Below are 21,683 nucleotides of genomic sequence, written 5' to 3'. Positions count from 1 at the left end.
TATAGAACGGACGGAGACCCTTGGGCAATTCCGGGTCAGGGACGCGTAGGCGAAGTCGAGCACTGGGGGGAGACTCTAGGTATACGGGTTGGGAACACAAGGCGAGAGCCTTAAGGAGCCTAGATCAGCAGTACAATTAGTAGAACTGCTATGTTACACAGGCGTGACAGGCCAATGTAAATAGTAGTTGGAGAAGCAACGGGAGGATGCTGGGACAGCTGGTCTTGTCGTTCGCGATAGGGCGACGTGGGGCGGGACGGATCAATCAAATGATCCGGAACGCGTCGGCTGTTTGACAGGTCCTCTCTGCCGGGCATAGCTGCGGAGTAATCGCGGCTGAAACCGTGTAGGAATTAACTAACTAACTAACTAACTAACTAACCGTCATGATGTAGCTTACGAATATTTCTGTTTGGAGGCGCTTTACTTGTCCAACTCTTTTTCGCAGCAGTAATACCTGCTTGTATCTGTTCGTTTCTTTGTTGGTCTTGGGCCTAGCAACTCGTCGGTCCAATCAACCGCTCTTTCAGCTTTCACCTTCTTTGGTTTTTCACCTTTCTGCTTGGCTTTCTCCATTTCTTTGATTTCGTTTTCCCATTCCTCGCGCTCCTCTTTCTTGAGAGAGTCAGGATTAAAATCCTCCGATTTGGCCAGTTCTTCGTCATGCTCATCTTCGCTCGACTCCTCCGCAGGGTTTTTATCAAGTGAAGCGTTGGTGGATGAAGTTGGGTAAGTAAAAGTGTAAGGAGGCGGGCTCCACGCACCAACCAACTACACCAAAAGGACCGAATCTTGAAGCTACTGCTTCAAGGGTGGAGCACACTGCTTATATACGACTGCTGCACACATGTATAATCAACTGGCAGGCACGTGCCTGACAAAAAGCCGACTTGGACTTTTGCACTGGAAGGGAGGTTGGAGCAGCTTAGACGGTAGTAGCCATTGTTGATAATGCTCAGAGAGCAGTAGAACATATATGTGATAGTTTAAGCAATAGATCCTCGATGACCGTGAGAGGATGCTCGCCTTTTATCATTATATATTCTTGAGGAATCCCGATTTCCGGATATTAAGTTTACTATATAGTTCCCGGATCGAGGGTGTTTTAAGATGTTAGGAGGGTGTGGATCTGGATCCGAGATTAGAGATTCTAAAACCATTGGATGCCCTTATATCTTACTTAAAAACTCGGATAAGCGTACAAATTTTGCCATGCCTAAAGATGTTTGGAATGCAAACTCCTATCCCGTTAGTAAGACGCCTTGTCCTGTGGAATGGTACTCACAGCGATCCTAATATTCTCTCTATGGCTATAGGGGCTGGTGGGTAGTTTAAGTTCTCTCTAGAAGCTCTTAATGTACCCGTCGGCTCGATTATACGGTTTAACTTCCTCGGATTTAGCCACACACTGACATAAAGTCATGGTAGCCACCCATGTGAATATGATGGTCCTATTAACAGTGGATTTACTAATTTGAATCCTACAAACATTAGCGGTACTGTTATTCTAGATTTAGTTATGGAAAATACAGAGTCATAATACTTCTTCTGCGCTTAGAATCTGCCGGTTTTGCATTGTTAAGCTGGCATGGTAATTATTTAGTCTTAATGTATTATCTAGAGACCCCGCATATAGTAAAGCGAGAGCCTAGTGTGACGCACCGACCCTAACTATAAAGTCCACTGCGACTGGTGGAAGCACATTAGGAAGTGGATATGGCATGCCGTAGTTAACCTAGATCTTCCCTCCGAAAACATCGCTTATAAGAGGTCGGTCATTACTAATCACTGTTTTGGCCTTTTTGTACTGTTTTTGATTTGGCTGCGTTGATTTATTTATAGAATTACTTAGGTGCTACGTTATTTTTGGTACCTCGCTGGCTCCGTAGACTGCCGTAACACTCTTTCTTTACCGTTCATTGGCGACTTAAATTAATATGCGTAAAGAATGCAGCTTAGTCTTAATTGATGCTTATATTTGGTTTTATTAAACCGCATAGGATTGCCTCTTTAGTAGACCATCTTATGTACAACAAGGTAGCATCCTTGTAATACAAGACGATGATGCTTTGGACTTAAACACGCAGCCTCTACGTTTTTTTTGCGGTCAGGGCCACGGTTTAGCCGTATGTTGGGCTACTTGCCTGTAGATTGATGCACTAAGTATGCAAGTCAAGTTGTTCCGTCACAGCCCCCCCTGGGTAGGAAGTCAAATTGGCGCTAGCAACTGTTCGGCGTGATACCACAGTAAACATAGAACGAATCCATCACTGAACAAACTATACTCAGATAGCCACACAGGTATAGAAATCTGCTATCATACTCGTTACTTTACCGAGTATTGCTCAAACTGGCAGTCTCCTTGTTCTGACTTATCCTAGGTAACCTCTTTTTCTCTTCTCTTATTAGCATGATAGGGCGCACTAAGAAACTCTACCTACGTCTGGTGCGAGAACGGATCCGGAGGCCTTACGATGTCAACAAGACTGACCAACCCCCGAGCCCGCCCCGCACTGCAGCTCTTAATGGACGCCAAGAGTACGAAAACATTAAATACGAAGCATACTGTCCCATGGATCATCGACGCGCCACGCCTCACGAGGTCTCAATATGCAGTGACTATAGCCACGACGTGCTGTGGTCGAAATTACCTCCGATGCTGCGGACTCTTCTGCATTACGTTACGGACAAACGCACTTGATCGGCGGTCAGGAAGAGGTGTCTCTCACCGAGCATCCTGACTAGGCCAATCACACAGGATTGCCTCCAGATCAGCAGCGACTTGATAATCGTGACGCGGCCCATGTGGATATCGGGCTACCGGTCGATAACGCCAGTGTTGGCAACATATCAGAGAGGGTTTGGTCGATGAGTGAAAATAGTGTCCTTAAGTTTTGGGACTGTGAACCAGACCTGCCAGAGAGGACCCCAGCACAGCGGGATGTGCTTTCCGAACCCTGGTGGTGGGATACGGATAAGTGGTAGTTGTTGACTCGTGATTGAAGTTTCAAAGTCCTTACGCAAGGGTGATGGTGAGGCGAGGTGGGCTCAGGGGGCTGCTACTGGCATTATACCATAAGAGTCATTTCATGAAGCTGGAACTCTTACTTGACTATCTATATCTCAGCAATGTACTATCCAAAACTGTTGTAGAGTCTAAAGACTTTCGCATTGATGTGCTGGTATCCCTGCCGTCAAGGCTTGCAATCGCTGCACTCGTCGTTCGAAGTATCGATCTGAACAGTTTCAACTTGGGACTACCATCAAGACTGTCGGCTGCGGACAGTAATTACCATTCGGCCAATCTCCCCCTAGACTTCTGCGTCGCCCAAACGGGGAAAGCAGTCTCTCCTGAACGCCAGCATTCCAAGAGTATGGGCTAGTCGCGTGTTTGCTGCACCACTGGACGACGACGTGTACACATGTGTCACCTGCATGGCCCCGGGCTTTAGCGCACGAGGGCCGAGTCCGACAGAGAAGGTCTTCAAGGTACTGAGATTCGGGAGCAGAGAGAGTGCGGCCGCCGAAGCATTCTATGCGTCAGGCGTTCAGGGGTGGGATATGGTGTTTTCATGTGTTCTTAGGAGCGATGCACTGAGCCCTTTAGGCAAGGGCTTGGATGTGGTTCGTGTTGAGAAGATCTATGAGTTGGCGAATGTGGATGAGAGAGAGGTCGGAGGAGATTATGTTAGGGCCTTCTATTGAGTATTGTGTGGTTGGCATGTTGAGCTGGACCTCTCATACACCTGTCTTATAATTTCGAGGGCGTTGCTATCGAGTTGAAAACAAGTTGGAAAGACGTCGTGGAAGGTGGACGATCAAAGGAAAATTGGAAATGGTGATGGAACTCCATCTTAACGCATATTTCATTTGGAAGAGCTAGAGCTTTACTTAAATTCCTAGATGTCTAGAATATTTGCGTCTCATTTCGTTCATTCAACTAGGGCAATTTTAAGGTCACTAGAGCCTGTAATATTATGCAAAGAGACCCTTTTAGTACGTTTATCCTTAAGCCACTTATGCATAGCAAACTATAGTTCCAAAATGACAGGATGGAGGGGGCCAACTGTAACGATGGGTCATATTGCTAAAGGCTCTGCTATTCTGCATAAGAGCTACCTATACCCATGGCTTGTGCCGGTAGGATTTCGCCTAAGCTGCCCAATCGATTCATAGGTGAGACCAATGCTCTTGTCACTGATTACATTGCATGGATGATTTCTAGCATCGTGTCATCTAGACGACACTCCTTCCCTTGTTCATAATACATTATTAATTAGTCACAGGTACTTCAAACCTTTGGGAAGGAGATGAGGGGCCTACAGCAGGGACGTGTTGCCCCCAAGACAGGTTGATCCTTCACGGTGCAGAGACTTGCCTACTATCGTCGTGCACATGTCCTTCTTTCGCCATCGAACTTGAACTTGAGTGCATGAGGGACTGGAGAATCCGAGTCCACAATCGTAGTCCCCCCTCCCCCCGTCCTTACCCACTGCTGTGTATCTCCAGTCTTCTAGTCCCACGACAACCAAACTTTATCCCCAACCGCCATCATCATGAGAGGTTGGCGAAGTGCTGTATTGATCATTATGGTCACAATATTAGGTCTAAACCTTCTGCTCCAGAATGTGAACCTCCTCGAGATTCTCAATTTCGAAGCGATCCTCCTGTTGATTCCAATTCGTTGTGCAGGGATATCCTGCATGGTGTGATTTGGCAGGATAAAGCTGCTCTTGGCAGCAATCCATGCACCCATACATCGAAGCAATCTCAAGCGGGAGGACTTACTTTTGATCCCGCATACGACGATCAGTAGTGCCAGTGCCGCTTTGTCGCACACCAGCCGCCCGTATACTGCGTCACCCTGTCAGGGGTGGTGGAGGAAGACCCACAGTATCTATCATTGTGCCCTCTTGTAATTGTGCTTGATGTGCTGCAACTATCTTTCAACCCCATCATAACGTGTAGGTCAGACGGAACGCGCAATCGATTTACTGCATGTATTTAGCAGGCTTTCGGAAATGAACTCGCTAGAGAATCTATTCTATAAATTTAGATTCTGGTGTGTTATGAGGATGAATCACTGATGGTACTGGCTCCCCTCAATGCTTGTGGTTACTGAGTGAGTATATGTGTCCGAGAGAGAAGGCAAGCGGCGAGTCCCATTACGGCAGACACGTTCTGGTGAATGATTGCATTGGGAAAGAAACAGTTAGATGTACTTAGCTGAGGGATTTGCAAGGCCGTTGTGGCTTGCCATGTCCTCCAGAACAATGTATGAAGCCTCTTTATGATGGAATATCTGGTAGATGTCAGGACGGTCGCGAACCTGTGAAGCGTCAAGAATATTGCTTATCTGTTTGGTACTTTTAATCATGAATAGTGAGGGCAGCACTTTACGGTTCTTTCTCCAAAGGCGTACGTACCATGACCATAATTGAAAATTTGACGGGCATAGCTGAACACTCGCATTCGTTTGGAGATGCGGGCCATGGTTAAATTCGATGGTATTTGAGCATGAGAAACAATACAACGTCATCACCGTAGATGTGTGGACAGACATCACCATGTACCTGCTTGCTGACGGACATCAGTTTGCTTGTAGGTCCAAGTCCCCTTTGCCATCAGACGGCCTGACGCCCCTGAGACCGTACTGTCGATTTGTGGTTTTGGTTGCTTCTCATGATTAGATGGAGACATGACGGTAATAATGTAGGACAATTTCACGTGCTGTGAGGAGCTTCGCAACGAAGGGAGAATGAGTAGTTTTACGATGCTGGGGGGCTTTGCGGCCAAGCCTGGTGCCAACCTCGAGGGGGTCGACTCCGTTCACCAGCTGGAAAGCGTTTCACGACCGCCGTGGAATGCTCTAGCAGAGAACTACACCCCCAGCCTACCCGCAGAGACTGCTTTCCCCGTTTGGGGGACGCAGAAACGACACTCTGGACCTTAGTCCGTTTTCAAATGGCAAGGGTCGACCAGGCATGCCTGAGAGCAAGGGGGTTTCGAGCGCCGCATATTCCAACGCGAGCGTCCGAGAAGAGACCCACTCGTTACACCTTGTCAGTTGGCTTGGCTATGCTTCACCGGCACCACTAAAATCGAGTCTCACCAGAGGAAGGAGTGGATACCATATCGTGACGGCTGATAGGTAGGCTGCCGTATATGCGAGCGGACAGGCCGCACATTCCGCCCTTGCTGAAGGCTCGCCATCAGTCTCCGGAAGGGCCACGTTACACCCTTCCCCTGCCACTGGCGTCTTCGGTACCAGTATTCCCGACCACACAGAACCAGGCTCTAGCCTGAATTACAGCCCCCCGTCTTCAGTCGCTTGTCTTAGGGATAGTGTGGCGGTGTCATGATGTTCCCTGGTAACCAGAACGGTCCGATCTGTAGCGCCGGGCACATCTGTGCGTGCATGTGTAGTAGGCCAATAGTGCGTCAATTGTTCTGAGTATCCAACGACTGAGGAGTGCAAGATACATGGCACAAAAGATCCCCTAAACTCAAGACCAAGACCACTAGCAGGACTCCTTTAAAACCATGCGTGCATATACAGCGATTCTCGGGGAGAACGTGACTAGGTGACTGTAGTATGATTTGGAATGGCTGCACATTCCAATCGGAGGTCTGTGGTACAACTGACCGACGCTTTCATCTACAAAAGAACAACAAATCTTAGTCCCTGATGAGCCTTCATGGCGAAATGCGTCTGTCGGTTTACACCCAGCTGTCTAGGACTCCTGTTGCTCATCACCCTTTCCTCGACGATTTCTTCCTGCTTTAAATAACCCTATAAACCTGACGAACCGTACCATAAGACTTGTATGATCTCAACCATAAGAATACGTAGATTCGTGGGAGCCGCTTCGTTTGTGCAAGTTTCAGACCGATCGATATCGCTCGGGAGAACGAAATGTTTCGGTTTTGGTCCTAACAAACTGAAATGCTGGAGAAGAGCCTTGAGAAAAACATAATCGTGGCGGCAAGTCTGAGACTGCTTTCCCATTCTATGCCTTTCTGTGGCTAATGTTCGTTTATAGATGGATACTGGTAGCGGCAAGACCCACATAGCCATTAGTAGAGCTCGAACAGAGTTAGAGACTTGCGACCCGTATAAAGTATGTCTGTCACTGCCTGGAGCTGGTCACGTGTTTGATTCAAGGTTAATTGACATTCAGGTTGTCTGGTTTATAGCTCCGACTGTGGCTCTGTGCAATCAACAGTATCAAGTATTCCAGACACTACTACCGGCTTACCAGATTTGAAAACTCACAAGCATCGAGAATGTCGACACGTGGACCGACCAGCGAACGTGGGATGCAGTGCTTTACAATATGAGTGTAGTCGTTTCGACGTTGGATATACTCGCTCAAGCTCTGACCCATGGTTTTGTTCCAATGACCAGACTGGCTTTGCTCATTTTTGACGAGGGTATGTCTGATCAATATAGTAATGCTGTATCTCTAACGCCACCCAGCCCATCATTGTACTAAGAACCATCCAATGGACAGGATTATGAATGATTTCTATCACACAATGCGACGAAAGAACCCATCATTAGTACCGCCAATTCTCGGTCTCACCGCAAGCCCAGTGATCAACAGCGATCCAAAAGCTTTGCAGTACGTACACTAGATATAATATCTGCCGGTCTCTGACATTCTCAGAACAATCGAGCAGAACTTGGATTCTCACGTCACCATTCCTAAGATCCATCAGACTGAATTCTTGCAGCACGTGCATCGACCTAATTTGGAACCAGTATTCTTTCAGGTCGACCTCTCAATGCGAAATATTAGAAGTAATGCCATTATGACAGCACTACAGGAAGCATACCAAGGTTATGATCTCGCGAGTGATCCGTATATCCAGGACTTGTATGAAAGGATGCGCTACGATCCGACCGCCGAATGCAAACTTAGTAAGGCATTCGCGAAGGAATCCATATTGCCTGGAACAGCTGAAGTCCATTCAGTCTAGGGCTTATAGCGTTTGTGAGCAGCTTGGCGCAATTGCAGCTGAACGTTACATCGTGCGGTGTGTAGACCGGCTCAAAGACGCGGTTGAAATGAACGAGGAGTCACATATGCTCGGCTGGTCCGGGCGAGAAAAGACTCATCTGATGGCATTGCTTCGCAAAATTGTAGCACTAGTATCTTCTGGGTCTCCTGCTGAGGGTACATCTGCTAAGGCTACTGCCCTGATAAGCTATCTCAAGAAAGCATACCACAAGGACTTCAGGGGTCTTATCTTCGCCGAAAGACGAGCTGTGGTGAATGCTCTTGAAGATGTGATCGGAAATGATCTCGACCTAAAACAGTCTTTCCAGGTTGGGGCTTTCGTGGGTACTTCTTCATCTCCGAGTCGATCCGAGGACGTTGCAGAACTGGTTGATATCAAAGGTCAAGACCAAACCTTGAAGGACTTTCGAGAGGGTCGTAAAAACCTCATAGTTACCACCAGTGTCCTTGAGGAAGGCATTGATGTCCCAAATTGTAACGTCGTGATATGTTTCGATGCGCCAACAAACCTGAAGATGTATGTGCAGCGCAGAGGCAGGGCCAGAAAATTGGCCTCGAGTTTCGTGATCATGATACCTCAAAATGCATCAGAGTCGTCTTCGGTGACAAAATGGTCCACACTAGAGCAGATCCTGAAAGACGAGTATGCCGATGAGTCGCGTCAGATCAAGCCTATGAACAGTACAGAGTTAATCGACGAGGCTGATGACTACAGCTTGTATGTTGCCTCGACGCAGTAAGTAGTACAGACCCTGGTCTGTTCTCATTCGCAATGCTTTGCTTACTAGCTGTCTATAGAGCCTTACTTACTTCCGATGGCGTATTGCCTCATCTTTTTCATTTTTGCGCCACCCTGAGGACAAGTCCACATACGGACCACCAACCTGAATTTAAACTCGATACAGATAACGAAGGCTGTTTTTCGGCAGAGGTTACCCTTCCACTGGCTGTGGACGCCTCTCTCCGACGTCACAAGGGTATTTCGAAGTGGAAAAATGAGAAAGACGCGAGAAAGGATGCTGCTTTTCAAGCCTACAAGGCCTTGCATGAAGCCGGATTGATTGGCAGCAATTTGTTGCCTTTGCATGGTGAGGTTAATGAAGCACCTAAATGCGATATGATAGGTGACCGCCCAGCCATGGTACCAGTCAATCCAAAGATGGATCCTTGGACCCTTCACGCGACGGCTATAGGAGACCAGCGCTACACGTATCGCATCCGGTTCTCTAGTGCTAACCACAATTGTGAGTTTGACGTGATGACGACCATGCCTTTACCTACAATTCCACCATACAATCTATATTGGAACAAGTCGCTGGTATACGAGGTCTCCTATGAGCTCCAGAGGGACCAACCCATGCATATAGAAGACGATCTGGTCGAGTCGCTTCAAAAAGTCGCCTATCATCTCTTGTCGTCAAGTCTGGGTTCACACCGCTTAGTTTCCAACAAGTTCGACTTTGTCGTGCTTCTATTACCCAACGTAGAGCTTAGTACTTCTGCAGTCGACGACTTTGTAGCGACCACATCTGGGGCTCTACCAGCAACGATCCTCGAGAAGCATCCAATCATGGATGGCCATTCAAGTCGTCTTGGATTGGTGCGGCGTCATGGAGCCAGTGAACGATTTGTACTCCAAAAAATATATAAAAGAGGAGATGAACAATCACAAGGATCCAAGGAATATGTTTTGAAGGTGAATAAGTTTCCAAAGAGAAAAGACTTCCTCCACCAAGTGGATGCCCGGGAAAAGCAAAATTCAGCGTATACAGCTGTATTGGAACTTGAACTGGCGGACAGTGTCATCGAAATGTTGCCAGCAGATCTTGTCACTGCTGTGACCTTTGCGCCTTGCGTCTTGCATCGTCTAGAAGTTTACATGGTGGCCCAAAATCTTTCCGCTGGCATATTTGCTCATGTTGGTTTCACTGATGTGCATCTCGTTTTGACAGCTTTGTGTGCCACGTCGGCTAGAGAGCATGTAAACTATCAGCGCATGGAATATCTCGGTGATGCCTTACTCAAGTTCGCCTCTTCGATCCGCCTAATGGCAAGAAATCTTACCTGGCCAGAGAGCTATCTCACAGCCGAGAAAGGACGCACCGTCTCAAATGGATACCTTGCCAAAGCATCTCTGGATGCTGGTCTCGATCAATACATCATCCGAACAGGATTTACCGGTGTCAAGTGGCGACCGCAATACTTATCTGATGTGCACGCTCGACAATATGAAAAACAAGAAGCCAAGCAGAAAGACAATTTTTCTACTAAAACCTTGGCCGATGTTGTTGAGTCCTTGATAGGCGCATCATATTTGTCTAGAGGTCGGATATCTGATGCATTGACATGCATGCAGATTTTACTTCCCCGGGAACCATAGCTTTCGATACATGATGCCAACAAGATTCTCTTCTCAGCGACCCCAGAAACAACTGGTATTCCGCCCTCGCGTTTCAAACCGGTCGAAGAACTGTTAGGCCACACCTTTGATCGAGTATCTCTTCTTACTGAAGCCTTGACTCACCCATCGTACTCACCACCGCACCATGAGCGAATAAGCTCCTACCAAAGACTCGAGTTCCTCGGCGATGCCGTGATCGACTACATTATCTCGACAAGATTGTACGCACACAATCCACCGCTGTCGCACGTTCTAATGCATACGTTCCGCACCGCACTTGTCAACGGATACCTCCTCGCCTTTCTTATGTTTGAGCTTAAGATCTCCGAAGTGCGCTACGATCTGCCAAAGACGGCAAAACGGAAGTGGGACTCCGTCACCGAACCTGGAATCCAGGACTTCACCAGGTCGTTATATCATTTCTTGCGTCACAACTCGCCAGACTTACTGCAAGCTCGGCATGCAATCCATGCGCGTCATATAGGCCTTCGTGCAGCAATTCTCGAGGCACTATACAACGGCCATGAATATCCTTGGGCGGAATTGGAACAAGCCAGGGCCGAGAAGGTCTTCTCTGATATCGTTGAGAGCGCCATAGGTGCCATCCATGAGGCTAGAGAGAAACCGTTCCCAACCTTGGTCGCGATTATTCTCCACCTGTCGTTTTCGTACTCCGACATTGCCGTCCGAAGTTTCTGCACCTGCTTGTTCCACCCAGGTCAGTACTGGCACTGTGTGGCACATAAATGGTCTTGATGTACGGATATGACGCTCCGCTCGTGCGAGCTGTCGATAGAATAGGCACGAGAGCTCCAGCTTGAATCTCCTCAGACGTTATCGGGTGCGTGTTGGAGGGTGACCAATCCTTTTCCACGGCTTTTTCGGGGGGGGGGGGGGGGGGGGGAGGCGACAGTGGGCGAGGCTGTCTGATAACTGTAATATTGGGTGGCATCTGCAGTAGCATGCCGAGTGTCTGGTGTTCGATTCAAGTAGGAGATGATGCTGTTCAATTCGAGAGCTTGTTGATGCGGGATGTTGCAAGTATTGTCGAGTGGCTGGGCTCTGCAGTGCTCTGCAGGGAGCCCGTCGATGGCTGTATATTCGGTGATGACTATTGTGATCGGGTACTTGGGCTTCGTCGTCATGTTTCGCTTCGCTTGATTGGCTAGATGGCTGCCATTCGCTTTGACGGACGCGTTGTGATCGTGACTTGCTCGCAGGGTGTGTTGTCCAGGCGCGTTGTGACCGCAACAGCAGCTAAGCAGGTGCAAATGGGCGTTGGGGGACGCGCCATGACCTGTAGCAACTATCGCGGCCACAGGCACGCGTATTCTGATGCTTTATTTCGACTAAATTCCAACAATTTGCGTTCCCGCTGTGTTGTGCTTTTCTACTGGAAGAGGTTTCAGGCTAAATAAATGGGACGACCCATTCCGTTCTTGATTAGTCAGCGTCCGTCCAGCAATGTCAAAACGACGCGCGAATTGTAGAAGTCTGCGAGCATCGATAATATTCAATTTGGGCGCATTTGTGTGACTAATTTATTTTCTACCGTGTAGGCATGTGAATGGGCCCACTTCTGCACATCCATGTCATAGTCGAGCCGATTACTTGAAATGTTCAAGCATGTCGCGCACTGTGTGGCTAACGGCTGTCCTCAATACTGAGCAACGCGTTCACGAGCAAAACCTACAGATTTCGCGAATTGATTTCGAAGTGGAAGAACTATCTTGTTGTAGACTACACTCAGTCCGAATTGAAAGTCTTTGGAGACGTTGCAAGACTCGGGTTGTTTGACTCAGCCCCTGGGGACTCCTCGGCTCTGCCGAAACTCCAAGACTTTCTCGCAGCTTAGATTCGTGTTTCCTCGAGATTTTCACTGCGATATTACAGAAGCTCCATATTCATCAACACGCTCTCAATTTTTCTCTCACTGCTCGTTTGATTGGTCTTCCAATGAATTCTTCTGTGTCGCATGCGTGTACATCTGTTTCAACGCGACTTGTTTCGTCGTAGCTCGCACTCCATTGCACGCACATAGCCGTCGATGAACCACGAAAATGGCACAGGAATCGATGCGTCACAGCTCTCAGTCTTCAGCAATACTTCCAAAGACAAAAAATAGTAGCTCGATAGAGCAGAGACCGGTACGATCTTGGGTACATCTGCTTGCTGGCGCGTAAGTCACGAACAGCCTTGATCTACTTATACAAAGTTGACTTGTTGCTTAAAGCAATGGAGGATTAGCCACAGCGCTTGTTACATCCCCGCTTGATGGTCTGCGAACTCGACTCCAATCAGATTACCACCGCCCTTCTCTCGTTCCTGCGTCTCCCGTCCAGTCCAGGCTTACTTTTCTTGGTCCATCGAAGGACCACATTCGCGGCACCTTCCAGATCATTGGCTCCATCTCCCATACCGAAGGCTGGCGCGGCTTCTATCGAGGTCTCGGGCCAAGCCTTGCAGGCGTAGTCCCTGCAACTGCAATTAAATTCTACGTCTACGGCAACTGTAAATATCTTGGAGCGCAGATGCTAGGGTGCGGAGAAGACGCGGCCATAGTTCACGCCTACGCTGCCGTTGCCGCTGGGATACCAACAGCGACTGCTACAAATCCAATCTGGCTTGTTAAAACAAGACTGCAGCTTGATACCTCAACAGTTGAAACACTGATTTAAAGAAGTGACTGAGAGCGTATGCCGGTAATCTGGAAAGGCATGGAGGCCTATCATCCAAGCGTCGTCTGTGTGCGGCGTAGCGGGAGAGCTTGGATCCGAAGTCCTTCTAGAAGTCCATCGAAACGCTTTACCAGAATGCCCTCGAATCCGTGCCTTCACGCGCTCAAACAAAGTGCTCAATGTTCTGGCTGAGGAGACAGATATATAAATGCAAGGGTATCCGTCTCTACTTCTATAATAAGGCTATCGGCCCATCTTGACGGAAGACACCTCGGTCACACCAGTGCATTTCTGCATCAGCTCACAAGCTCTCCAAATGTACACAATCTAGCCTCCACCGAAGCAGACCAAACAGGCGAAGAAAAAAATTTAGGCAGGTCTCATTCGAAGATTCTACGGCAGACCTCATGATGTCCGAAGAGAATGCCGAGCACGATGGAGCAAGAGATATTGCTGAGGGTGCAAGAAACCCTCCAGGGACAGACGAGGAAACGATTGCGGAGCAAAGAACACTATTGGTGCAGCAGTTCGACAATGATTTAACCCTCGAAGCTTACTTGCAGCTGACGCCTCCCAAATACATGGCAAGAGCGCGGTGCTCAGCTGCCTGTTGTAATTTTGCGAAAGAGGCTAGGAGCTCACACGTCGAGATCAAAGACGACTACCGCATTATGCTTGGAGTTCGCGAGCGTAAATTTTTCCACGTCACCTGTTTCGAACACAACATCGATCCCTCGTCGTTACTCCCGGCTCGGCTTAAACTTGATGCTGCATCGTATCGATGGAACGATAACTGGCCTTGGACATGGGGCTTGATAATACGGAAATGGTTCGACTGTAAAGGGTACATTGACCTTAACCAGATCGCACAGTATATCGACGACTATGAGAAACATGAAGAAGAGAGTGGAGAGTGGGACACGATCGAAATCAGTCGACAGTTGGCACAGCAGCGTGGAGATGGCTCTGTAGAAGATGCTCCTGAGATTTTTCTGCTGCCTCCTACAGTGACACCGACCTTAGAAAGTTATGCGATGGCCAGTGACCTACCATGCGCATTATCTACTGTATTACAGCACAAGTACGTTGAACGTCTTGCGCCCGCGATCGCAATCAATAGTATCATTTCCGGTGATTTCTCACTTGTCTTCCCGGAACGAGGCTTTCGCGATCTCTTTCCTCCTGGTAGCATACATCACTGAAGTCTTTTGCAAGAGACTTCGGAGCGTTCGAATCACTGTGCGAGACATGATGGTGGCGAAAGCCTGGAGGGTGGGCAGTATAGCATTTGCGAATTTTAGTAGCATGAAACCATGCGAAGAGATGTTTACCTTATAATCAAGGGCGTCTTGTGTTTGGCGTGTGCATGACTTAACAAATGCTGCTGGTGAATGATCCGTTCCCCGTCTATGGGACATGTAAGAGGCCACTTGCCCTCATGCTTTTGCGCGTGACGAAGGAGATGCTTCTTCAAGTCACCTCTGCTGTGAAACTCCCACGATCGCTGCGCCACAGGGTTCTTTGCGTTCCCAAGGCAGAGGAAGCATTGCAGTGGCTTACAGTCTAAGGATAGGGGTCTCTCGGGCGCAGGGAGCGGACTGAGGAGCCGACGCGCTTGACGCCGTACGACAACGGGGTGCCCGTCTTGTACGTGAGCTAATTCGACAAGTGTCTGCACGGCTTTAGCCCGGTCTTCGTGTTCTGATCCCGGCGAGGATGGGACTAGCTGCAAAAGAGCTTCAAGTGCTGCAACGCGTTCAGGTATCAGCTCGGGCCGCGTCGACAAAAGAGACTTAGATCCATCCTCGTTATCAGAGCCTGTCTTGCGTATCTGACTCTCAATATCGAATACGGGCTGTTGAGAGTTGAAGACTTGTTTCATTTGTCTCAATAGCGACCTCTGCTGGAAGATATATTCGCCCTCGTACGCTTGCTTAGCAAGCCGGTACCTATCATACAGAGCAGTACCTTCGAAGCTCTTCACAGTTCGGCCGTGGTCCTTCATTTGCGCCTTCAGATCAAGTTTCTCCCGAAGTAATTTCTGTACCCGAGGGTGACGATGAGCCTCTTCCTGCTGCTCCGGGTTGAGGCGAGTAGGGCGCCGTTTGTCGATAGTACGGCTCATGCCGGTAGCCACACGCATCACATCCGTCTGGGGTTCGAGTCCACGGAACGCCGCCTGTGTGTCAGCAGTGATGTGTCGCGATAGATAGTTTCGCTGGAATACAGCCGAGTTGGGCCCGTGTTGTAGGCATAGATTACGCTGTGCCTCGCTGATGTGGCCTGTGTCCCATTAGCCACTCTAGATTCGTCCTGGTCAGAACGTGCAACATTACTGCTGCTGTCCAAAGCTTCTCCATTCCCTCGTCGGAAGCAATACGCTCCTACGGGCAATGCCATTCCGGTGACCTCGCCGATCTTGGCCAATCGTTGGCGCAGGGAATCGTATGGAAGGTGATCATGGCCAACCTCGATCCCCAGTGACGTCTTCACTGATCTCGGGAATAGATAGTCGTCTTGCACCTCCTCTTTCCATGGAATCAACTGTTGTCGTTGTCCAGGAAGCACTTTCAGGTCGTAGAACTGCGCCGGCGTCAAATCGGGCACGGCGAATGCGCCGCGCCTGAAGGCCAGGGCGAGAAGAGTGATGTGCGGACAAAGCATCAAACAAGTCTCGTTAAGGATATCTGGAACAGGAATGGTATTGCTAGAGGCCATTCAGGTTGAGCTTTTGCACATTTGAACTTAAGGGGAGGGACTTACGCATCCTTCTGACCTAGGTAACCCTTGGTCTGCTCAAATTTCAATTCGATCAAGACCCGTGGTCGGCTGCCCCCTCTAGGGTCGGGAAGCAAGGCTACCTGGACGTGCCTGTAGCGAAGGGTGAGGAGTGCTTTCGGCCGGTTACCCGTGATGCCCGCTAGCTGGATGATGAGAGCAAGCACGAGGCGGTGCAATTCCAAATCGAAGATGATCTCTCGGGAGCTCCATAGAGTCTGGAGGCACTCAAACTCGTCCTCCGCTCGCATGATCGGCTTTTCTTTGGGTTCTTTTCGGAGTCGATGTTTTACCGCAAGCGATTGCCTTGCCTGTGAAGGGGTGAGCGACCTCGTGGCAAGATTGACGCTCACTTACATTCGTGGCCTCTTCCTTTGTGGTCGGATCCACCATCAGATGGAAATTTTCATGGCGTACAAGACCCAGCACGTTCCAATAGGTCTGCAACGTGGAGCAAGCGTCAAAACTTCCGCATGACTCTTCGATCCACCAGTCAAAGAAACCGTAGATATCTATCATTTCGAAGTTCTTGAGCGCCTCTACAGCATCACCGTCCACGATGCGAAAATACCTATTGAGGACGTCAGTTTACACTAGGCTTCCACGAGGGAGAACAGGCTGCGGAAGTCTCGTCACGAAGGGATAGCTAGGCCATACTCTTCCCATTTCTTGTGGACCAGATTCTTCAGCGTCCTGGTCGACGGGCTGTGGTTTCGCACGTTGACTTCGGCTTTGTTGAACGTCTTGCGCTGGCTAATATAGTACTCCGCCGAGCGATGCTTTGCGTCCTTATTATCTAATCGCCGACGAGGGGCCATGATGATCTGGAAGAGAGGGAGTTAGACGCTGCCACAGACCTTGCACGAGCTGCTTAAAGAAAGACAGAGGAGTTGGAGGATGAGACGAGGGCAGGGTGTCGCTTGCCGCGCAGGAACCTGACTGCGCTGGACTGCCTTAAATACCTTTGCCGCTCAGCGCAGGAAATGAATGAGGCACAGCATTCGTCTACGACAGGGCGGCTAGCACCTGTGTGAATCCAGGAGTTGGACCATGCGAGGCCATCGACACCGTCAGCCGCGTTCCCCATCTGTCGCGGCGATGTGCAGCAGTGCCTGGCCCTGTGCAAGATACGAAGGCAGGGGTGGAGGGGTGGTCGGATGGAGGGCTGCTGGGCAGCGACGATGGTTTTGGTGGGGGAGGGGTCGACCTAGATGCTGCCGAAAATGACGGTCACGACCGCCGAAAAGGGGGGTCATTTTGCCGTGAACACGTTTTATCTTATTATTATTATTATTATTATTATTATTATTATTATTATTATTATTATTATTATTATTATTATTATTATTATTATTATTATTATTATTATTATTCTTCTTCTTCTTCTTCTTTAAACTAGATCTATAGAGATAAAGCTATTTATATTTCTCTTAAGTCTTTCTTTCTTAATCTTTCTTATGCTCCTAGTATTACTTATTACGTATAGCGAGGGCTTACTTAGTACTCGAGGGAGTCTAAAAAGTCGATAAAACTAATTAGTCTTCCTTTGGCTGGCACTTCCAATTTCCGGCTATGGCCCCCCCTCGGACTTTATATGTAGCCCTTCTCCTCAGTCCTGTGTTCGCCAACCCAACCTTATATGGCCAACGATCCGACTACTCGCCATACTATCACGGACAGGCCCACGAGTCTACCATTGGCGCCGTCTCCTGCGAGTCTGACATCTGCGCCCGCATTGGCACATCCTTTCTAAAGGATGGCTCCAACGCCGCCGATGCTCTCGTCGCAACTGTCTTTTGCGTCGGCGTTGTGGGAATGTACCACAGTGGCGTTGGAGGTGGTGGATTTGGATTGATTCGCAAGCCGGACAGCTTGTGCACATCTGAAAAGGAGCGGTTCGAGTTTGTCGACTTCCGGGAAACTGCACCAGCTGCAGCGTACGAGGATATGTACAAGGATAACTCGAACGGAAGTGTCTACGGCGGACTAGCGAGCGGCGTGCCAGGCGAGGTTCGTGGGCTTCAGCACATCTATGAGAACTACGGAAGTGGGAAGTTTAGCTGGGCGGAGTTGATGGCGCCCGCGATCGCGGTCGCGCGACTTGGGTGGCGTGTCAACGAGGATTTGATATCATACATGGCCTCAGCTGTAGCTTCAGGCAGCACCGGGGATTTCCTGGTGCATAACGCAGAGTTCGCGAAAGACTTTGCGCCGAATGGGACGAGGCTTCAATTGAACCAGACGATCACACGGGCACGGTATGCGAATACACTGGAGAAGATCGCAAACGGTGGCCCGAATGCCTTTTACGAAGGAGAGCTGGCTGAGGCAATGATTACTACGTTGCAGAGCTGCAATGGTACGATGACATTGGATGATCTGAAGAATTACACTGTGGCAGTCCGAAACATTACACAGATTGACTACCGAGGATACAAAGTGTCGAGTATTGGTGCGCCAGGGGGTGGGCCTGTGGCGTTGGCAGCGTTAAACATCTTGCAGCAGTATGAAGCAGTTGGCGAAGCAGGGCTCAACATCACGACACATAGGTTGGATGAAGCGATGAAATTTGCGTACGGCATGGTATGTTTGGCGACTACACCACGTGTAGCGCTGTTCAGCGAGCTGACTTGACACCAGAGGACCGAACTCGGCGACCCTCTATTCCTGGCAGATATGGACGAGTACGTCCAGGACATGATCTCCAATGACCTCGCCTTAGCAGTGAAAGGTCGCATCTCAGACTCCCACACCTTGAACGCTTCTGCATATGATCCCAAGGGTCTTGAAATTCTCAACACCCCTGGGACCTCACACATCAATGTCGCAGATGCATCTGGTATGGCTATTTCCCTTACAACGACTATAAATTTGCTCTTTGGTTCGCAAGTCGTAGTCCCGGAGTCCGGTATAATCATGAACGACGAAATGAATGACTTCTCCATCCCGAACGTGACCAACGCCTTCGGCTATATCCCCAGCCCAGCCAACTACGTCCGACCTGGTAAACGTCCACTCTCGTCCATGTCGCCCGTAATTGTTGAGTTCCCCAATGGCACGCTATACCTTGTCGTCGGGGCCGCCGGGGGTAGCCGCATCACCACAGCGACCATACAAAACATATGGAATGTCTTGGACCGCAACATGACAACGCTGCAAGCACTAAAAGAGCCGCGCTTGCATGACCAGCTAATTCCCTTGACCACGAGCTTTGAGTTTACGTACAGTAACGATACGGTGGATTATATGCGCGAGAAGGGGCATAACATCACTTTTGTAGCGCCTGGAGGTAGTACGGCCCAGGCGTTGAGGAGGTTAGGTAACGGAACGTTTGAGGCTGCGGGTGAGCCAAGGCAGATGAACTCCGGTGGCTTTGCGGTGTAAGTGAAACAGTAGTCAGTAGACAATAAAGCAATATGTAGAAACAACGTCAAGGTACGGTTTCCTCAGCTTTAGGGAATTGCTCTAACTGTTACCTCGTCCATTGCTTCTGGAGGCATAATGTCGCCTATGTTTTGACGTGAAATGGCGTCTGTAGATAACTGATCGAGAAGGGATGTCGGACCGGGCTTCTTGAACACTGCTTGCATCCAGCATCGGTACATCTTTATCTTGCGTTGCCGGTTAACGAGCATTCGTCGATCGACGCCCAGCTTGACGACTTCGAAGGCTGGCGACGGTTCGGACATGACTGCTCTCATACTCACGCTGAGTGTGTCAAGACTTTCCTCAATCCCAGTGTCCCTCTCGTCGAGCTCTTCCCTATTGTCTACATGGACTTCTTTCTCATCATTGCCATTCTTGAACATCCTTCCCAACCATATGTTCCGTAATTCTTCCCTCTCAAAAAAATAAACCCTCGTTCCATCCCCCCTGATGTAAAAGTTCTCCTCCAGATATCTCCCCTTCTTGAATCGCACTTGCGCTAAATCACCTCGACCATAATCGCGAAACAGCACACAGCCACCCGGCTTCAGGACTCTCCAGATGTTCCTCACACACGCCTCCCACTGCTTTGGTGCCAGCGCACTGAATACGAAAACCATAATGACCACATCTATACTCCCTTCGCACACTCCTGGCGGCAGCATATCACTCGTCGCATCCCACACATCGGCGCGAATCATCGGCTCGACGTAGTTCTCATTCGCCCGCATCAGCTCAACCGCCTTGACGCTGAAATCTACTGCATGAATCCTCAACCTGGGATTCCTATTCAGAGCAAGCACTGGAAACGCTGTATTTCCAACCCCGGCACCAACCTCCAACAGTGCTGCAGATTCTGCACCCTCGCTTGTAATCGCATTTAGCACTGGGAACTCTTGCGCTAGCCACTTGCGATCCTTGAAGAAATTACTCGTGTTATTCCCGTAGAATGCGTTCCAGAATCTTTCGGGCTGTGCGTTGAATCGCATTTTGTCAAACGGCGTGACCGGTGCAGAGCGCTGGAACTCATATTGTGCCAAGGCGAACAAGGCGTATTCAGCGTCTGGTACGGCGTGGTCCCAGGCATTATACGCAAAAGGGTCGTCACTGGGAAGAAGCACGCGGGTGCCGAATTGGAAGGGGTCAGTTCGTTTTTGATTCGGGTCTGGCTTGCTGGAGCTGGAGGTGAAGGGTTGGTGAGGTAGGGGATCAGCGGTAACAGCATATCGAATGTGTTCCATACTGGCCGAAAGTTGTGATTTGGGGGTCCGTGAAGGTCCTTTTAAGCTAGACATGATTATATATAAGGAGGGAGGACGGCTCGGGGAGTGTGTTTTTTGGCTATGGCATAGAATTTTTTGAAAGTGGCTCATCGGTTTATCTATAATTATATAAGAGGACTTGGTAGTTAGTAATAATATATATTACTATAGCTTATTTAAGGCTTTAAAGTATTCTAGACTTAGATTAGATATAAATCTAGCTAGATAGCCTACTATATATTTTAGATTATATCTAGTTAGACTAGTTAAATTAATAAGAGAACTAATTTCCCTTTAGAATTATCTAATATCTTTTAATTTAGTCTATAATAGGTTTTTATCTAATTTAATATCAAATAATAAAGGAATTTTAGATAGCTTTATATTTTCTTTATTAAACTTAATTAATAAGTTCTTAATAAAAGAATATTAAAATAATATAATAGAACTCTTAGTTCTATCTCTCTTAATTTCTATATCTAGATAATATTTAGCTTACTCTAGATTAGATATATCTAATTTAGACTACTTAGTTATCTCTAAATAGAGATTTATCTATATCTTTAGTATTAGATATAAAAACTAATATATTATCTATATAGACTAAAATAATTAGATTATCTCTAATATAGACTATATTTTTAGCTATAATTTAAGTAATTCTAAGAATATTAATATATTTCTAAGTAGATCTTACTACTCTCTAGCTAATTACTTATTAAGAGTAAATTCTAGATATACTTAATACTAGTATACTATATCTATATTACTTTCTTTCTATTTAGTAAGTCTAAGTAAGTCTCTTTTTTAATAGTATACTCTATTCTATATCTTAAGAAAGCTAAGTAGACTCTAGCTTTCTCTCTTATTAAACTTATTATATTCTATAAATACTTTTATATCTATATATAAATTATATTTCTATAATATTAAGTTTAATTCTATTTTACTCTCTAAGTACTTTACTATAGACTTTAGAGATAATATATAGAGTAATATTAGAGGTAAATTAGACTAAGACCTAGATTTAAATATAGAGTTATAAAGTACTAAGAAAACTATCTTTAATCTACTATAATACTTATAAGTCTTTAAATAAGAGATTCTTATTATA

At 47.9% G+C, this 21,683-nt stretch overlaps 8 protein-coding genes across 8 annotated transcripts; 4 read left to right on the top strand and 4 right to left on the bottom strand.

Annotated features, from left to right (window-relative positions):
* Nucleotides 1-388, bottom strand: EJ05DRAFT_237668 (uncharacterized protein). Its single transcript, XM_033740023.1, has one exon. The coding sequence runs from the start codon at nucleotides 315-317 to the stop codon at nucleotides 120-122; it is 198 nt and encodes a 65-aa protein (XP_033595290.1). The 5' UTR covers nucleotides 318-388; the 3' UTR covers nucleotides 1-119.
* Nucleotides 389-5,014: 4,626 nt separating this feature from the next.
* Nucleotides 5,015-5,790, bottom strand: EJ05DRAFT_237601 (uncharacterized protein). Its single transcript, XM_033740022.1, has 2 exons — nucleotides 5,773-5,790; nucleotides 5,015-5,653 (listed from the first exon to the last, which is right to left on the bottom strand). The coding sequence occupies exon 2, from the start codon at nucleotides 5,567-5,569 to the stop codon at nucleotides 5,213-5,215; it is 357 nt and encodes a 118-aa protein (XP_033595289.1). The 5' UTR covers nucleotides 5,570-5,653; nucleotides 5,773-5,790; the 3' UTR covers nucleotides 5,015-5,212.
* Nucleotides 5,791-7,323: 1,533 nt separating this feature from the next.
* Nucleotides 7,324-11,329, top strand: EJ05DRAFT_542372 (ribonuclease III). Its single transcript, XM_033749720.1, has 6 exons — nucleotides 7,324-7,434; nucleotides 7,515-7,625; nucleotides 7,671-7,924; nucleotides 8,022-8,760; nucleotides 8,823-10,348; nucleotides 10,442-11,329. Exons 2-6 carry the CDS (start codon nucleotides 7,519-7,521, stop codon nucleotides 11,179-11,181), a joined length of 3,366 nt encoding a protein of 1,121 aa, XP_033595288.1. The 5' UTR covers nucleotides 7,324-7,434; nucleotides 7,515-7,518; the 3' UTR covers nucleotides 11,182-11,329.
* Nucleotides 11,330-12,354: 1,025 nt separating this feature from the next.
* On the top strand, nucleotides 12,355-13,307 carry EJ05DRAFT_237303 (mitochondrial carrier). The gene is made up of 2 exons (XM_033740021.1): nucleotides 12,355-12,604; nucleotides 12,659-13,307. The coding sequence occupies exons 1-2, from the start codon at nucleotides 12,486-12,488 to the stop codon at nucleotides 13,101-13,103; spliced, it is 564 nt and encodes a 187-aa protein (XP_033595287.1). The 5' UTR covers nucleotides 12,355-12,485; the 3' UTR covers nucleotides 13,104-13,307.
* Nucleotides 13,308-13,513: 206 nt separating this feature from the next.
* On the top strand, nucleotides 13,514-14,305 carry EJ05DRAFT_505660 (uncharacterized protein; the record flags this gene model as incomplete). Its single annotated transcript, XM_033747725.1, has 1 exon — nucleotides 13,514-14,305. The coding sequence occupies one exon, from the start codon at nucleotides 13,514-13,516 to the stop codon at nucleotides 14,303-14,305; it is 792 nt and encodes a 263-aa protein (XP_033595286.1).
* Nucleotides 14,306-14,430: 125 nt separating this feature from the next.
* On the bottom strand, nucleotides 14,431-16,699 carry EJ05DRAFT_505659 (uncharacterized protein; the record flags this gene model as incomplete). The annotated part of the gene is made up of 5 exons (XM_033747724.1): nucleotides 14,431-15,386; nucleotides 15,440-15,810; nucleotides 15,867-16,192; nucleotides 16,239-16,452; nucleotides 16,539-16,699. 5 exons carry the CDS (start codon nucleotides 16,697-16,699, stop codon nucleotides 14,431-14,433), a joined length of 2,028 nt encoding a protein of 675 aa, XP_033595285.1.
* Nucleotides 16,700-17,453: 754 nt separating this feature from the next.
* EJ05DRAFT_505658 (gamma-glutamyltranspeptidase) lies at nucleotides 17,454-19,265 on the top strand (the record flags this gene model as incomplete). Its single annotated transcript, XM_033747723.1, has 2 exons — nucleotides 17,454-18,464; nucleotides 18,522-19,265. 2 exons carry the CDS (start codon nucleotides 17,454-17,456, stop codon nucleotides 19,263-19,265), a joined length of 1,755 nt encoding a protein of 584 aa, XP_033595284.1.
* A 68-nt stretch (nucleotides 19,266-19,333) lies between these two features.
* EJ05DRAFT_446026 (methyltransferase domain-containing protein) lies at nucleotides 19,334-20,602 on the bottom strand (the record flags this gene model as incomplete). Its single annotated transcript, XM_033742213.1, has 1 exon — nucleotides 19,334-20,602. One exon carries the CDS (start codon nucleotides 20,600-20,602, stop codon nucleotides 19,334-19,336), a length of 1,269 nt encoding a protein of 422 aa, XP_033595283.1.
* Between the last annotated feature and the right edge of the window lie 1,081 nt (nucleotides 20,603-21,683).

The sequence above is a fragment of the Pseudovirgaria hyperparasitica genome (assembly GCF_010093815.1).
Source record: "Pseudovirgaria hyperparasitica strain CBS 121739 unplaced genomic scaffold EJ05scaffold_28, whole genome shotgun sequence".
NCBI classification, from domain to species: Eukaryota; Fungi; Ascomycota; class Dothideomycetes; order Acrospermales; family Acrospermaceae; genus Pseudovirgaria; species Pseudovirgaria hyperparasitica.
Note: the sequence above shows the minus strand (reverse complement) of the source record. Positions and strands in the feature narration are given on the sequence as shown.

Coding starts and splice junctions, on each gene's coding strand:
- EJ05DRAFT_542372 (XM_033749720.1), top strand. CDS start 7,519: ATGAATGATTTCTATCACACAATGCGACGAAAGAACCCATCATTAGTA. Junction 7,626..7,670: donor AGCGATCCAAAAGCTTTGCA/GTACGTACACTA, acceptor TGACATTCTCAG/AACAATCGAGCAGAACTTGG. Junction 8,761..8,822: donor TTGTATGTTGCCTCGACGCA/GTAAGTAGTACA, acceptor AGCTGTCTATAG/AGCCTTACTTACTTCCGATG.
- EJ05DRAFT_237601 (XM_033740022.1), bottom strand. CDS start 5,569: ATGGTGATGTCTGTCCACACATCTACGGTGATGACGTTGTATTGTTTC.
- EJ05DRAFT_237303 (XM_033740021.1), top strand. CDS start 12,486: ATGGCACAGGAATCGATGCGTCACAGCTCTCAGTCTTCAGCAATACTT. Junction 12,605..12,658: donor GTACATCTGCTTGCTGGCGC/GTAAGTCACGAA, acceptor TGTTGCTTAAAG/CAATGGAGGATTAGCCACAG.
- EJ05DRAFT_237668 (XM_033740023.1), bottom strand. CDS start 317: ATGCCCGGCAGAGAGGACCTGTCAAACAGCCGACGCGTTCCGGATCAT.